We start from the raw sequence: 18,503 nt of genomic DNA on the forward strand, positions 1-18,503 counted from the left end.
GGTAGCTTTCAAGGCTTCGGAAGACCAATTTATTTACACCAAGTGTAAATAAATTGGTAATTATAAGGTAATGAAAAAGCAAATAGGTCAAATCTCAAACTTTAATTTATTTATGTAGATATCATTATATACTTTCATACTAAGTCATATCTAATAATAAAGTCGTCTATTCTAAATAAGTAGATCAACAAACTTACACTACAATACTTTGAAAATTCCATAAAAAAATAAATTCATAGTTTTCACCACACTAATAAGGCAAAGATAGAACACCACGTTATTAAGGAACACGCAATTACAAAATTAATTAGGTACCTACCTAATAAATGTCTATTTACTAAGTATCACGATAAATCATAATTTAAAATATCTAATTTTGTATATAGTTATATTCCTAACAATATAGGTAGTCGGTTCAAGATATATTTTTTGTATTTTTCATAATATTCTGTAGCTATGTCCTCACACTACATCATATAAAACAAAGTAGCTTCCCGCTGTTTGTCCCTATATATGATATTTCAAACTACGAAACGGAACTTGATCGAGTGTTATAAAGTTATAGTGAATCAAGAGGAAGGTTTAGGTTATTAGGTGTCTAATTAATTACGATTTTATAACGATATAGGATACTTAGACTGCGAGACTTCTTTCGTGACGCGTCGCGGGCTCTATGATTCTGCACTATATACCTATTCTAAGTTAAATATACAAAAAATAAATTTTAAAAAGGTTCTACTGCACACAGTACACCAAATTCACACCTTAATACATATACAATAATCATACGATATGCACTTAAACCTAAGTTTAAAACAAAGTTTCAAAATTCGTGACAGATTTAATCTCATGTGCAAAACTGTTTGTCTCTCATACATTTTTGGTGATTAAATGGTTGGTACTGTTATTAGCTTTCATTAACTGGATGATGAGAATAACTATTTTCTTACTTGGTTGTTATTACATAAGATTTGAGTAAGTTCATCTAAAAATATATTTTATACGTAGGGTAAAACTAACCACTAATAATTATCCCCGCACTTATTAATCGGGGCGAGGCGTAAACATAATGTATTCTTCACAAAATAGTGTTGTGGAGAAAGTTTAGGTAAGTACGTGAAGTCTGTCAAGAAATAGTAGAAAATAAATGAAGGCACTGTCTCCTAATAGATGGCAACACAGGGTGTTTATTAACCAATCTTGATCACTGATTATATTCGGTAATGCAATGGCAAATAAATGTATTTCAATAAAATTGCGTTTTCTTTACTTTACACTGTAATCATATATGTACCTAAAAATGTATAAGTATTCTACAATAATATGTATAATAAATGTATATATGCAAAAGTGCTATTTAGTAGCAAAAAATAATTTAGCCTATTAGTAGGTACCTACTTTCTCATCAACTAGTTTTTATAAAACAATGTATGTTGAAGAAATAAAGATTTTTTCATTTTCATTTTCATTTTCACTTTACCATAAATACTATTACTGTTCATAAAAAATAGAAAACATACTTTAAGCTAAACTATATTTTGTCACTATCGCATGTTCTCAAAATTCAAACGTATTTCAAAATTTGGAATAGACGGAAAGAGAGAACGACAGCTTAAAGTACTTATGCTTTAACTTTTTAATTAATGACGGGGCTAATGACGGGACCTATGCAGATTTTTTATATGGATTTGTCTACAACATAGTGCTCCTACTTATAAGGGTTTCCTTTTGAGATTCGGAACCCTAACCAAGTAATAAATCATTATGAAACTGCTTAAAATATATTTATCACACCGTAAGTCGTATGAACCTAAACCTTTGCAACTAATTCTAAAATTATAATAAAAATACACACAAATCTAAACTAATAAATCTAATACCTATAGAGTCACCTTCTTTACCAAAATAAATAGAAATTGTTACTAAGGCGGGATGACGGGCCTTGACCGTGACCCGTTGATTATTATTCTATCACTTTCATTAGCTGTCGTCCGCGGCTATATGTAGCCCGTGACCTGAGCCCATGACCCTCTTCAGTTCTTCAACTAACTCCACACCAAAAATTACCTCAATTTTGACGTGAAATACTGACAAACCAATACACAAACACATCTTCACATTTATAATATTAGCACGGAAGATTCTTCTACCTTTCTTACGCTTGTATGAGAAGATAGTACAACAAATTGCAATTCATTATTAAAATACAAACGACAGAACTTACATAAAGTCATTTTCAATCCACAAAATAAAGATATTTTTTAGAATGCCATCTTTCTATTTTAATCTTCGCAAATTTTGTATTTATTTTCCCTTTCTTTCAAATTTTGAGAAATAACACGGCGTAGCCAATATTCCCATCACACAGCGCCGACCTCACATTTCACGGGCCTCTAAGAAAAACCTGCGCGCATACGTAGAATCGATCGCACGGTAGAATAATATGATGCCGCGTTGTGTAAATATCGCCTATAACTAACTCGAACATTTCTACGGGAGTAAACTTGAGGTACATTACAAGCACAACTAATGAGCTATAATAATCTTAATATTCGGGTCTGGTTCACCCGCAACGTCCTTCGAAAGGGGCGAGCTGCCACACATCCTAAAGTTCTTTGTGTAAGGTATGATGCCCACTAATAGGCCGGAGATGATGACAGAGATTCCTGCTATGTAGAACGAGAGGTCCCAGTGGCCGGTCACATCTTTGAGAAAACCTGGAGAAGGTAAAAAAAAACCGGTTATTTGTTATGTTAATAAAAAAAACTGGAATTTGAAGTTTTAATGTTTCTTAAATTGTGTATCACGGTTGGCTCAAATGGAGTAAGAAAAAATAATTTACTGCCGAATTTTTGCAAAAAAAATAATACAATGACTTGATGAAAATGTGGGCGTGGTCTGAGAGACCACTTCTTAAATACGATGGTTTGGATGGATAAGTTACAAACATACCCTATAATAAAACACTATGAAACTGTGATAAGGTTTAAATTCCGAAATTACTTACCGGCTATCGGAGGTCCCACTAGATGTCCAATACCCTGACTGAGCAGAACCAAGCCGTAAGCCATTGTGAATCTTTCAAGGGCAATCAACTCCACCAAAATACTTGGAGTGTAGGAGTATGAGCTGGAGAAGGTCAGGCCAAACATGACTCCGTTGAAGACGAGGATGTAGAAGCTGAGTCGGTGAGCGGGGTTCAGGAATTCGACGAGGATCGGAAATAGGAAGATGTTCACTCCGCAAACGACCAGACAAATCGCGTATGTCTTGGTTATGTTCACCCAGGGCAGATCGCCAAACCAGCCGAAACCGACCTGAAAATTGTAGAAGATTTCTGAGTTGTTACAACAGTTAAGATAAATAGTGTGCGAATTTATCTCTCTTAAAAAATTACTTTAACGAAACTTCTAGAGACATATCAAAACTCCTCCAACTGCTGATGAAAATGTGCACTTCATTTTCAACTTTTCTAGTGTGTTATTGCTATCACTGGTGTTGGATTTTATTCAAGAATTCACCTAAAGGCATCTGACATACCTTTTACAACGATACACACTAAAACTTAAATCTTGAAAAATGAGGATAACGATAATTGAACTTCGAGAAATAAACTTCAATTAATTAACTAGTTATCTGGTTGTAAGTTAAAGTAGATATTTGAAATTATGATGTAGAAATAACTTACAATTCCGATAATGTTAGCTACTCCAAGAATACTGAGCATCCAAGTGCCATCCTCCGAGGTGTAGTTGTTCATCGTCATAAGCGTCGTGACGTAGAAGTAAGGCACTATAAACCATATGAAAAGCACAAGGGTCGAGAGATTCATGATGAGGAAGTGGAACTCGGTGAACATGTTGAAGTCAAACGTCTTGTTAATCGTATCAATCACACGGCGAAAACATGTCTGGAAGATTATAATTACATTTTTGTATATCATTCTAGCTAAACATTCTATGCTGTGTCAAAATTCTATGTTATTCAATTCTATGTAAATAATAATTATGCATATTTAACTATTTAATTCTAATAAAATTAGGTATAATCAATTACATTTTACGGAGTAATTAAATATACCTTTTCTACTTGGTCATCCTCCATAGACCACATGGAATTTTTATAAATATCAGGGCAGGATGAAGCGCGTAGTTTATATTTAGCAATATTCATCATAGCTCCTCTATGCATAATAGAATTACGGTGAACCCTTATGTCCCTCAGGTAATGATGATCAGTATATAGTTGTCGTGACAACCAGTCTTGTCTTGGCGAAATCACTGGGGCCTTATTCTCGGGTATCGGCTGAAGAAGAGTCTCTCTCACTTTTTCCAATTTTGATTCAAAATCTTTCTTCTGCTTCTTTTTCAACTTGAGCTTCATAGACATGGTCACTGGTTTAGTTTTCGCAGCTTCTGAAACTGGCTCTATGGGCAGTTTTTGTTCAGAGTTGCTTCTCAAAGCAAGAAGAGAAGGATAATTTTGTAATACGATATTATAGAGACGTTTGTTGGATGATAGTTGTTCCAATACTTCAACAGGTAGCTGAAATTGTAAACATATAGAATTGAAAAGCTCAAATTTTTTAAACAATGAATACCTACAATATTAAAGAGATTCAATTTTATTTACCCTTTCGCTTTGCTTCAAAAATGTTGGCAAGTTAATGACAGAGCTGACTTTTTGTTGCGACAAGTCTGTATTTTGTTTAGTTGTCGCTTCCAGATTTTCTGCTTCAGCTACAGATGCTACTAACGTGGTCAAAATATATTCCGGTGTCTCACCGCTCTTCATAAGAGTTTTAAGCTCCTCTATACCTGGATACACTGAATCTGCGCCACCAGATCTGGCTGATCTTGCAGATATCGAAATAGAACTTGATGCCTTCTTTGCATGACTTAACTTCCTCTGTTTCTTTTGTTCCAAAATCAACCATTCTGGATCTCTCATAACAGCACCGCAAATACATACGTTCAATACTGTACCGGCCAGAAGTAACAACGTGCCTCTCCATCCGTACTCTTTTAATAAATAAGTAGTAAGAGGTGAATAAATAAAAGTCCCAAATCCGACGCCACATGAACCCAAGCCTACGGCTAAGTTCCTACGTTTTTCAAACCAATAAGCTATGGATACCACAGCTGTCACGTATAATAATCCCATTCCAAGACCAGCCATGAGACCATAAGTTATATACAACACCTCCACAGAATTGCTCATTGAAGCTGCTACGAATCCTATTGTAGATGCCACACCGCCCAGTATTGTCATGTTTCTACAACCATATCGGTCTACTAGTGCGCTCATTATAGGTCCCAGTATCAATGGAACAGAGATAAAAAGGCTGCCAATAACCGAAGTCTGTGATTCTGACTTTCCAAAAAATGCAACAAATTCAGTATTCAAAAACCCATAGGAAAATGCCAATCCATCTGCTACGGTAGCAATTAAGAAAGAAGCAGCCACAACTACCCAACCCCATCCACCATCCGGTATCTGAGGTGTCTGCTCAGGTGGTTTGCTTGAACAGATACTGTCAACCTCTCCCAAGCCCAAAAACTTAACACCTTCGTTAGTAGAAGTTGCGTCTTCGTCATTTTTCTCATTTCTATATGCCACAGATAAAGTATTTTTAGGTGAGTTTGATTCCGTTTTCATAGAATTTACTTTGTTGAGATCTTCTTTGGGCTTTTCGTCCTTTACATCTCGCTCTAAATTGTCATCTTTTTCGTCTATGTACTTCAAGTCATTGGTTTTCAACGTGTTAAGGAGGGGCGACGTAGTCTTCTCCTCTTCAGACGGTACTTTGTGTTCATATTTGATCGTTTTCTCTTTGCCTGCAACTCCATTTGCATAGGCTCGTTCCGAGTCCATTAGTCTCTGGGACGATCTTTTTAGAAGCACGCGTCTGATACGTACTTGTGTATCTAAGTCAGTCCTCTAAAGGATAATTCTTTGTAATCGTTTAAAACCAATGTAGGGATTGGTTATATGTATAGGAATAGAATTCTCTGGACCAGTGTCTTAACCTCGGGTCTCTAGCGGAGTAGCGACAGGGTCTCTTAGTCAGAATAAGTTTTTGGGCGCAAAGCTTGTAACTTGTCGGGTACATCAAGGACCGGCTAGTCCTCGATCTCAGCGTGTTGAAAACCTCACTTTTGTTTTGTCCTGCTCTCCGGGAACTTGTATGCTTCTTTGGCATTAAGATTTAAAGTGCCGATGCCAACATTTGAATATGCCACAAAAATTACCTGAAACAAACAAAATATAAATTGATTAATCAATAATTTTATGGTAAATGACGTGATACAATTTGAAACTAAAATTAAACTCAGAAGAAAGATAAATATTACCTACACGTGCAAATTTTGAATGATCCTTATTTTTTAAGATTCATAATTTTTACCGCAACGGCCAAACGCCAACGGCACGTGTTTACACTAAAGCATTTAAATTGTTATAATAAATTAATTCCGAACACCATTAAATCTAAAAATATTTTTCGATAAAACTGCTATTAGGGAAAGTAGAGCAAACACGTCGAGATAACATTAATGAGGTACTGTTACGAGTGTGTTTTGTACATCTGAGAACTCTTGTGTCGGGTCCGGCCATTTGGCACTCGATTTTGTAAGCTCTCGGCTAAGGCGCCATAATCCTTAACCATATATATATTACAAAATCCTCTACCGCGTCTGTTTGTCTGTCCACGATAAACAGAAAAACCACTCTACCGATTTTCATGCCGTTTTCACCAACATATACTATGATTCTTGAAGATGGTTTAGGTGTGTATTTTATTATGTGTTTGTGACACACGAGACGATTTTTTTATAAAACACGATGTATTACCGAGATCTGAAAATAAATTATTTAAATACCACTACATACCATTTTGAAACAAGCTAATTTATTTTTACGACTTATCCAGGTGGAGTTTTTCGGGTTTGGGTTTCTGTCAGGGTTTCTGTTACAGCTGCGAATATATAATACGACGATAAGAGAGATTAAGGCAAGCTGAAGTACCTAGGTATATGGGTTTGGATCCTTTAAGCGCGATTGGTTCAATTCATCTAATTCGCAATTGGTCCAATTTGCAATTGGTCCAATATAAACTATTTCCAAAATAAAATAAAATTACACATGTTTCTTTAAATATATATTAAGTATAATAGGATAGGATTATTATTGTTAGAATGTTATATACCTTGCTGGTTTGAGAGCGGATAAAAAACATAGAATGTACCTATCTGTATGTACCTATATATGTCTGTCTACCCCGTAAGGGATAAAGACGTGATTAGTATCAATTTCGTATATTTTGGACCAACTGCGAATTGGACCAACCGCGAACTGGACATTTTTTGGAACTTTGGACCAATCGCGAATTGGACCAATCGCGCCTAAAGGCTAATTATACAGGGAATGTTCAGTCCATGTTATGAAATTGCGAAAGAAATATCAGCTGATCCAAACATTTTCTTCGAGTTAGGTGTCCGCTCCCATACGAAAACTCGTTCAGTTTCATGGACCGAGCATTTAAACAAAATTTTGCCAATGTATAAAATGTCATAATTCCAACTTTCACAATTCTTGTGGAACGTTCACTAAATCCCAAGCATATTTTCGTAGAGTTTCATAGAGTGGGCCGCAAACCACACGTACATACCTTATAATATTTGAAATACTTGTTGAAAATTGTAATTTAGGAAAATGTCGTGTCAAGATTAAGCCGCAACCCGGAGAGGCACTCCCAAAAGTGATTTATTTTAACCTCGACGTGGAGTATAAATGGATGATAAAAATGCGACCGTCCCAGAAACCTTGACATGATTGTGGAAGTTTTGGAGAGTAACTAGGTACTTACTATGAAAAAAAATCGGGGACTTGAGACAATGGACGAATCTCTCTATCTCTTTCATTCTCATTCTCACTTGTTCCTGGTTTTATTAGATTAGACAATGAATATAACATTTTTTTTTTATTATTTCATATCTTGGATAGATAGTTACCTACGGTTTTACGCCACACAACAGATTTTGATATTGGTTTCACTTCTGTTTAGACAATTTATTCCCGATGGTTTATCGACCTCGTGCGAAGGCGGGTTGGATCGCTAGTTAAAAATTAGATTGATTTACGTACTGGCTTAATAAACAGATGGAAACCATATGCCACATTTTATGGCTTCGCTCGTAGTCACTATGATTTATTAATTTGTATTTTATTTGATTTATGTTTAATGTGCTAAAAAGTTATGGTGATTCATATGTTTTTCTATGACCTTGTAAATAAATTAGTATTTAGAATCCGCAGGTTATTACCAATATTGATGACGACCTCGGTGGCGAAGTGGTAAAGTGCTTGCCTCTGAACCGAGAGGTCCCGGGCTCATGATGGAAAATGATCTTTTTCTGATTGGCCCGGGTCTTGGATGTTTAATATTTGTTATAAAATATAGTATCGTTGAGTTAGTACCCCATAACACAAGTCTCGAATTTACTTTGGGGCTAGCTCAATCTGTATGATTTGTCCTAATATATTTATTTATTTAATGTTAGTAACTTTTCCAACCAATCTTCATTTGTTTTCCTTCATTTTCGGGTCAAACACCGAGCACTGAACGTCATTTTGTTCGCCCTCAACGAGCAAATACGACGTTCCGTTTAAAATTTTATTTTTTTTTTAAATTTTTGTAATTAAGTAGTTAGGTACCTAGGTATAATAAGTAAATTTGAAACCAACATACGTTTTATGAAAAGTATTGAGAGAAAGACAATACTAAGTATAACATTAATAATTCTTTGATTATGTAGGTATGTTATCTAACATACATTACACCATTTAATTCTAATATTAGTCGGTACCGAGTCATTGGAAAGTTAACTCAGCTCAAATAGAACCGGTTGAGGTGGTTGAGACGCAATCTTAACCTGAGGTACGTAGGTACCTACTCTTTAAGGCCCGTGCACACTGAATTCCTTTGCAGCACTCTTGTTACAAAGTGGTATGGAAGTTAGTGTAAGCAGCTGCTCTTGCTCGTATAAGCGTGATAGGGTTGCCAGGCTTTTTTAATGTGTGTCCGGCCAAAATAAACGGTGTCTCTTATTAGACTTTTTTCATTTGAGTTGTCAATAAAGTAGGGTTTGCGGCCTTTTTACCCAAATATCAGGGCACTTTTCATCCCGGATAAATAACTGTTTCCGTGGGAAATTTACGCGGGCGAAGTCGCGGGCAAAAGCCGGTCCTCAATAAAGTAGGGTGTGCGGCCTTTTTACCCAAATGTCAGGCCAAACTGTCTGATCTATCCGGCAATTAGGTTTGGCGACCTGGCAACCCTAAGCGCGTGTAGTGAAATTTCCATACAATTTTGCTACACGTGCTGAATACGCATTAGGTGTGTACGGACCTTTAATATATGGCGGCTGCGTGTGGCGACGACCTCTGGAGCCAAGGTAATGACCTGGATGGAGGTATGATGCCTTTGTGATCTTAGGAAGTTGACTTCGTGTACCTGGGTTTGAATACCTTTTTTACACACTGACAAACATTTCATATATTTTTGGTGAAAATTCTTGAAAGGTCCTATTCTTGTTTTAAATCAATATCTTAATAGGTACATTGATTTAAAAAAGAATACTTTCAAAATTTCAAAAAATCAACTTGAAGAATTTACTCAGAAATTTAGAACAGAAATCAACATTTCTCGGAATACCTATTATTATATGTACACGAAAGAAGTCCCGCAAACATGGCGCTACTGTCGCTGCAAACAACAATGTGCCCTATCTGTTATTGATAGTGCCTCATATTGCCACGAACCTTTTTTCGTGGTATGGTCTCTTGATAGGTATTCGTTCGATAGGTCGTATCGTGGTATCAGTCCAAGGCTGGTCGTTGAACTATCAAGGCTGGCTAATCTAGGCCTTTGGCTCTATATTTCTTATGCTTCGCCCTCACCTACGTAATATCGTGAAATATTAGTAAAATTGTTAAAACAATTCTACACTACACAAACATAAATTTTTATGCTGTGCCCACATTACTGCGAAGCTTATCACGACCATAGATTACATAATAGCGTCACGACATGCTATGCGATTAGCACGATCTATCGCGTCACCTTTCGTTTTACAAGAGAAAGAGTTAATGAATTCGTCGTAGTACCTACCTACCTAACACGAAACCACACAATGCAATTCTGCGACAACACGCAGATGAAGGCACAGCATTGCTGAAAGTTACCATATGTGATCGTGACTTTATATCAATCAAATGATGCAAACTGCACGTACCTTTAAGTTTTGTGTGAAAATAATTCAAAATATTTACAGTCAGTTAGCACATCGACGTACCAAAATTTATTTGCAAATTCACCTCTATTGCCGCCACATAGAGACTGACTGTACATCAAAGAATATTACAATTGTGAACTAAAAACTACTCATCTAATAGAACTTCCAACGATGACTGTGAAACTATACTTTCGATATATTTCCTTATCCATTCATCAGTGTATCTATAGGCGTAAGTCTTATATCTCGAATATACTTCTATCGATCAAGATACTAATAAATCAAAGCACAGTGGCGGATTTACTAATAAGCTGAGTAGGCTGGAGCCTAGGACGGCAAATTTTTGGGGGCGGCCTACATGGCTAGAAAAAAGTTTTGTTACACAATAATGTTATTGGGACGAGATTGACGTTTGTCTAACAGCTGATATTTCTTTTATACTACTTAGTAGCGGCCCGTCCCGGCTTCGCTCGGGTAACATAACATAATAAATTATACACCTAAACCTTCCTCAGGAACCACACTATCTATTAGTGAAAACCGCATGAAAAAACCGTGCGGTAGTTTTTGAGTTTATCGCGAATAGACGTCAGACAGACAGATGCGGTAGACTTTGTATATGTAAGGATTTGCGAAATTATATTCGGATTGCGGTGCGGGCGTGACATTAACATCTTTAACTTTTCGTTAAACACAGATTATATAATACCCCAGTACGTTAAAGTATGCCAGGCCATAATGACAGACCCCCAGATAAGAAGAGGCGGGAAAATTTGAATTGCCTACTGGCGGCAATTGTGTCAATCTGTCATTGCAAAAGTGACAAGATTAGGACACAGTCTAAAGATAAATCATGATAGGTCTTAGTCAGATCCGCTCTTTGGAGTTTGTGTTTGTTTATCTGAAAAATTAGTTTAAAATTTTCTTGGTCTTCGCTTTTACCCTGTGCTTTTAACTAACTTCCTAAGTGCGCGAAAAACGCGACATGATATGATCACATTATAAAATAAATCTATACTATTATTATAAAGAGGTAAGCGTTTGTGCGTTTGTATGTTTAAAGCGGGTAATCTCCGAAACCACAGAACCGATTTCAAAAATTATTTCACCATTACAAAGGTACATTATCCAATATGGCTATAGACTATATTTTATCCAAAAATTCCCACGGGAGCGGATCCACGGGCAACATCTAATTATAATATATAGTGACAAATCACACAAATTCAGTTAGCCCCAAAAGTAAGTTCGAAACTTGTATTGTGGCATATTAACTCAACGATACTTCATTCTATGACATATACATAAAAAACATTTAAGACCCAGGTCAATTTGAAAAATATAATTTTCCGTCTTGACCTGACTGAGGACAAGGGACTAGTATTGGATCGTATCGCGTAATGCAGCGTTACAATCACAAGTAAGGACGCACTTGTAAAATAAACCATTTGGCGAATGGGATATGACGACTTCAGTCTATTTCCATCGCAACTTCAATTTACGTAAGATCGTCTGCTTTTTGGAAACACGAGACTTTGGACACGGGCCAAAGACGGTCACTGGAAACGTACTTGACACATTTTCTCATTTACTATTAATGTTAATTATACTGAAGATTATTTTTCACCTGTCTGTTTCTAGTTTCAGACTCAGTAACTGGCAAATTGTATATATCAATATTCATTGCTAATTCTAATTTCCCAATCCTAACTAATATTATAAATGCGAAAGTTTTTGAGGATGTATGTAGGTGTGTATGTATGTTTGTTACTCTTTCACGCGAAGTCTACTCGACGGATTGTTATGAAATTTGGTTCAAAGTCAACAGCACATCAAGTTACGCTGCATGAATCTCTATGGCGTATGGAGTTTGTAATGAATTTGGGTAGGTTGATGACTGTACACGGGGTAGAATATAACCTGGAATAACACATAGCGTAATTTTAACCCGAAATTAGCGAAGCGAGGCCTTTATATCGATAAAAGTACTCTACTCGGGGAAAAGTCATGCAAGCATAATCACAGAATAAGTAATAGCTCAAGTGGGATAGCCGCGGCTGGTTCAATTTTTTATAAATTCCCTCATTTTCACCAATTGCTTGTTATGTTTCCTTACTATTAATATTAGGTTTATTATGTACTAGGGGGGAATTTTGAGATAACATATAGCCTATAGCAATCTTGGATAATGTACCTTTCTAATGGTGAAAGAATTTTTGAAATCGGTTCCGTATTTTCGAAGATTACCCGCCTCAAACGTACAAACTCACAATCGCTTACCTACCTCTTTATAATAATAGTATAAATTTACTTTATCGTAAGGAAAAACACTGAGGCCCATTTGTGAGCAGTTTTGTACGAAACAAAACATCAACTATGTTTTAACTGTGTATGAATGGTCGCATATTTAAAGACCCTATTGTCTCTACTACGGATGCACTCTGCAACCATGACGTCATTCATTGCATTGCCATTTCATTACGGCTAACATCCAACCAAAGTACCTACGCAAATTTATTGCAAATTACCTACTATTGCTGTGACAATACAGTCCACATGGAATGATCTTGTAACTATGTCACCTGTACAGTCGACAGCTAAATAGCAAATACAGATAGTGCAATTTCGTCACTATTACCGTTGCGTAAAGATGCACGCTAATTTAACACGCAGTCGACTGTACAAAATCCATCATTGGTTTATTTAGTGATTCTCGGTAATTTATTGAATTAAATCTTTACCTTCTGTTATTATACCTACATATTTATGTTTTATTATTTAATAGCAAATTGATTTGCATATAACAGCTAATCCATTAACTTAGACACAACAATAACTATTGTTTATCGATATTAAAATGTTGTCATAATATAAATAACTTGATGTTGCCCGGGGCTTCGCTCCCGTGGGAATTTTGAGATAAAATATAGCCAATAGCAATCTTGGATAATGTAACTCTATCTAATGGTGAAAGAATTTTTGCAATCTGTTCGGTAGTTTCGGAGATTATCCGCATTAAACATACAAACTCACAAATCCACAAATGCTTACCTCTTTATCTTTATTTATTTATAGCTATATAAGTACGTAAAATTATTCGAATTATGAAATGTTCGTTTGTATTGTAACGACCCTAGGCGACATATTGACAAATATCATTCAAGTCAAAAAAAAATACATTCTAATGACAATATGTCAAATATTTCATCATTCAGGTAAAATCATTCATTCAATTCCATGGGTAAAATAGACATTAATTTGTTATTAAGTTTTTTCCTTTTCCCTTTTTTATGTAATCTGTCTGTTTTTAGAAGTAACCCGCTCATATTAAACAATAGTTTTATGATATTTATTCTGCTGATAATTAAAAATATTGTATCATTCAAGTCAAAAAATTGTCATTCATATGACAATTATGACAATTCTGATACAAAATTTTTAACAACATCATCAACATAGCCGTAAACGCATGGGTGAATGATCTGAAAAAATCGCGGGAATTTCTGAGAAAATTTCCTGACCGTTCTCGTGCGTATACTCGAAAATTTCGAGAAATCAAACGTCAGATTATTCCTATAGGTAGATTTTTTTATATTTAACTGATCTATAATCTTTGGATAAAAATATAGATTATACATTTCCGTAAATATATTTAATGTATAAATTATCATATATGTGTTAAAAGACTCCCAGTACTGATGACTAGATCTAAGGATTTGTGTAAATGTTTTTTTTCACATTCACATGTCGGTAAATGGTAGTTCAAACAAATTTGAAACTTGTTGGCAAGACTGCGGTTTCTATAAACTTAAAAATATTACAGCTTAAAATATTTTTTGTTATTCGTTAGTCATATATATTTTGTTAGTCATTTTTGCCAGAGAGATGGCACAGATCACCACAAATTGAGTTCCCGAAGGGCGCAGGCATCGAGGTAGACCACGAACTAGATGGCGGGATGATTTCGACAGGTTACGGCGTGGTTGGCAACAAATGGCTCAGTATAGAGACCTTTGGAAGACAGAAGGGGAGGCCTTTGCCCAGCAGTGGGACACAAAATACAGGCTAAAAAAAAGTTTGCAGTCATTATCTATCTATACATCTATATAATTTAAATTTCTATGTACGCACTTAATTGTTCCCGCCATAGACTTTAACCACTGTATAGCCTCCCGTGGATGTCGTACAAGGTGACTAAGGGATAAAAAGCCTTTACAGCTGAAATAGGGTTGACGTCCAGATACGATACCAAAGACCAAATCTTTGATTTAAAAAATTAAATGCAAAATATATAAATACAAAAATTAGAAGCTTTTCTATACTTAAATTCTGCTGAGTGTACGAATTTAGTACATAAACACTTATTACTTTCTTTAATTTGAAATCTTCTAAAATGGCTTGTGATTTAGACTTTACCATCCATACGAATATTGTAAATGCGAAAGTCCGTCTGTCTGTCTATATGTTTCTCTGTCCCACGTCCACGGCTAAACCTCTGGACCGATTTTGATGAAATTTTGTATATATGTAGTTAAATGACACCCTTCCAACATAGGCTAATCTTTTTTCAAAAATCAATCCCCAAATGACTTTATAGTCATTTGGGGAGTTTTTTTTGATTTTCATACAAATTTTCACCCGTCATTATTAACGGGTGAAAATTTGTATGAAAATCATATCTATTCCGCTTTCGCAGAAAAAATCACTCAGGCGAAAGCTATGTATAACCTCACATATTATAAAACAAAGTTCTGAGCCGTGTCCGTCTGTTCGTGATAAACTCAAAAACTACTGCACGGATTTTCATGCGGTTTTCACCAATAGATAGTGTGGTTCCTGAGGAAGGTTTAGGTGTGATTAAGTTTTACTCGAGCGAAGCCGGGACAGGACGCTAGTGTAAAAATAAAGATGTGACGGTACTACCTATATCATTGTAAAGTTTACATCAAGAAATTTCATCATTAGACCGAAATAACTTTATTTTAACCCCCATTTTGACGACCTCGGTGGTGCAGTGGTAAAGTTCTTGCCACTGAACCGAGAGGTTCCGGGTTCGATCCCCGGTCGGGTCATGATGGAAAATGATCTTTTTCTGATTGGCCCGGGTCTTGGATGTTTATCTATATATGTGTATATGTTATAAAAATATAGTATCGTTGAGTTAGTATCCCATAACACAAGACTCGAACTTACTTTGGGGCTAGCTCAATCTGTGTGATTTGTTCTAATATATTTATATTTATATTTATATTTATTTTTATTTATTAAATCTCAATCTTAACTCTTTGATCTGACAGGCTGCGGGTGTTATCAATGAAATATGATTTTTGTTATCTTGTAAACAAATCCGACTGGACTTGAAATAGTTCCACAGAGCACAGATAAACTTTACGATAATGTTTAATCCAATTTTGTATCTGTGCCGTCGGGTCGTTAAATCCTTATATTATACAAAGAATTTCCCCTGCGGTGTCTGTCAGTATCATCATCAACATCATATCGAGTGTGTTGTTGCGAACGCTGGTGTCAGATTTTATTCAAGTCGCCTAAAGGCATCTGACATGACTTTTACGACTACTTACCGCCTTCTAGTGGCAGACAGGACACTAGGGAACTAAACTGTCAACCAGGTGTCCTCACGAAGTTTTCCTTCACCGGAAGCAAGTGGTGGTCTATGAAAACTACTATATATGAGTCAGATCAGTATACAAACTCCTATGGCACGAGTTGGATACGAACCTGAGACCTTTCGATCCACGTAGTAGACTCTTTACTATGTGATATACATAATGGGTATGTATATACTTACCTAAGTAAACATAATCATTCGGAAATTTCCCATATCCGTATTACCTATTGTATGACTTTGTATGGTTGACATGAGGACATACAATCTTGACGTCTATTCACTGTGCACAATAGGATGTTGTTACGAAGTCTCATTTTGATGTTTCACATGGGAATTTGCCATAATACATACATAAGTATATAGAGACTGGAAGACTATTTTTTAGAAGATAAATATACTTAGATTAAAGAACTAAATTCTGTGTAGGTAGCTATGTAACTCAAGCGGTGGTGGTGTGATGGTTAAGACGCCCGCCTGTGCATCGAAAGGTCTCAGGTGCGAATCCTACTCGTGCCATATTAGTTTGTATCTCAACTCTCTCTCATCCTTTCCAGGTATCGCGTAAAAAATAACTGGTATTTTTTTTAAACACTTAGATAGTTCTAGCAGCTGTTACCTATTATACTTAAGTTATGGAATTTCAATTTATTTTATTTAAATTTAATTCAATTCAATTCAAATTATTTATTGCATCTTTAATGTACAGTATACAGGTCATAATTTACAAAATAAAGGAACAATTAAGGACCCTGTCGGGCGCTGTAATGGGAGAAGGGCTATATATTTGTTTTGCTATCTATTTTATGATAAAATTACTATTTAAATCAGTATTGTTAAAATGTATGCCATCAAAAACATGCCGTAAAAAACTCAAGTCTCGCAGCTCAGTTTTTCTACTGTAAAAAGTTGTAAGATCAATGTAATACCAAGTCGATTAATTTCTTTAGTCCCTACTTAAGGGACCTTCTGTCTTAAGTTATTACGTAAGTCATTATCATATCAATATTAAAAATATTTTAGGTTTTAAATAAATAGATCGACAGAGATTCTCAAATTAATAATTAATAGAGATTAATAATTAATTGCAAATTGATATAGAATGTTGTGCACGTCTGTCATAAAATGTAAACACTAGGTTAAGTTTTCAATACCTATGTAAAATGTCATTGTATTGGTTTTATGTCGTTGATGTGCCTACATAAATAAATATTATAGGTATGTCTCTTAGTCGCTTCGTACGACATCCACGGAAGAATATGTGTAATACATATATAGATCTACAATATCGTAAACTGGAAGCTGTACCCTGCAACTAATCTACAAACAATGTGTCGTTATCTGGCCACACGTCGCTAATCAGCGTATCGATTGCTGTCTGATGGAACCTGATATCGATACAACGGTCCATATTATCGGTCTTTGGCATTTATCATTTTTAAAAACAAATATTTTTTTTTGAATGAATGTTCATTTGATGAGAATAATTTGACAAAAACAAATATAGTACCTAATAAGAGTAGGTATTTGGTTAAACTTTACCATCATGCATGGATGGAATCCATTATTTCTTTAGTCCCTACTTAAGGGACCTATTATTTAAATAGAGTTAACGTTTTATAGAAACGACATTAAAACTAAAAAAAGGATTTTTTGTATTTATTACGTAATAAAAGTAATAAATACAAAAATTTACAACTTTTGTATATACAATTTACAAAAGATGTTAGTCTCTATGTACCTTTTGCGTCTTTGGAAGGTTATGCGTTAGATACCAGTAACCCGAAGTAAAATACGCGATTAATTTCTTTATACCCTACTTAAGATAATAATTCCATAATCATATATTTGTATTCAATTATATATCTAGTTATGAAAAGTTTTTTTAAAACTATTTACTACGATATAAATCGGTATATATAAACTTATCGCCAGTCGACTGAAAGAGATCTCACATGGAATAAATGCGCCAATAAGTACGTTGTATCTTTCTTGTATTAATTTTTTAAATGTGCTTATTTCTAGTACTATAACATGCAAATGCAAGCACGCATGCGGTGCATCAAATGGTCATCGCAGCCTATAGAAGCCTAAAATTGTATATGTATTTAAGACTATTATTTAGTTGCCCGGGCATTCGCTCCCGTAGGAATTTCTGAGATGCAATGTAGCCTATTGCAATCTTGGATAATGTACCTTTCTAATGCTGAAAGAATTTTTGAAATCGGTTCCGTAGTTTCGGAGACTACCCGCCTCAAACATACAAACTCACAAACGCTTAGATAGATTTTATTCTATATTCGACACAATCATACTATATTATAAATGCGAAAGATGTTATGTATGTTTGTTACTCTTTCACGCAAAATATACTGAACCAGTTGTTATGAAATTTGGTATACAGGTAGAATATAACCTGGAATAACACATAGGGTACTTCTTTTACCCCGAAATTCCCACGGAAGCGAAGCCCCGGTGCGCAGCTAGTTTGTAAATAAATCAGTTTTCTAGTTCATGTTATCCTATTGGCATTATGCCTGACAGACGCAAGAATTCGAAGCAGACATACATAATTTGTTTTT

At 35.3% G+C, this 18,503-nt stretch overlaps 1 protein-coding gene across 1 annotated transcript in view; it reads right to left on the reverse strand.

Moving 5' to 3' along the window:
• Positions 1-87: 87 nt before the first annotated feature.
• LOC128673357 (uncharacterized) overlaps positions 88-18,503 on the reverse strand; it is a 34,099-nt gene continuing 15,683 nt past the window's right edge. The window contains exons 2-6 of the mRNA XM_053751126.2: positions 4,633-6,251; positions 4,081-4,545; positions 3,689-3,910; positions 3,008-3,317; positions 88-2,717 (exon numbers count right to left, since the gene is read on the reverse strand). Of these exons, the coding sequence (XP_053607101.1) occupies positions 2,527-2,717; positions 3,008-3,317; positions 3,689-3,910; positions 4,081-4,545; positions 4,633-5,874 (2,430 nt within the window). The 5' untranslated portion in view covers positions 5,875-6,251 and the 3' untranslated portion in view covers positions 88-2,526. The remainder of the gene's footprint in view (positions 2,718-3,007; positions 3,318-3,688; positions 3,911-4,080; positions 4,546-4,632; positions 6,252-18,503) is intronic.

The sequence above is a fragment of the Plodia interpunctella genome, chromosome 11 (assembly GCF_027563975.2).
Source record: "Plodia interpunctella isolate USDA-ARS_2022_Savannah chromosome 11, ilPloInte3.2, whole genome shotgun sequence".
NCBI classification, from domain to species: Eukaryota; Metazoa; Arthropoda; class Insecta; order Lepidoptera; family Pyralidae; genus Plodia; species Plodia interpunctella.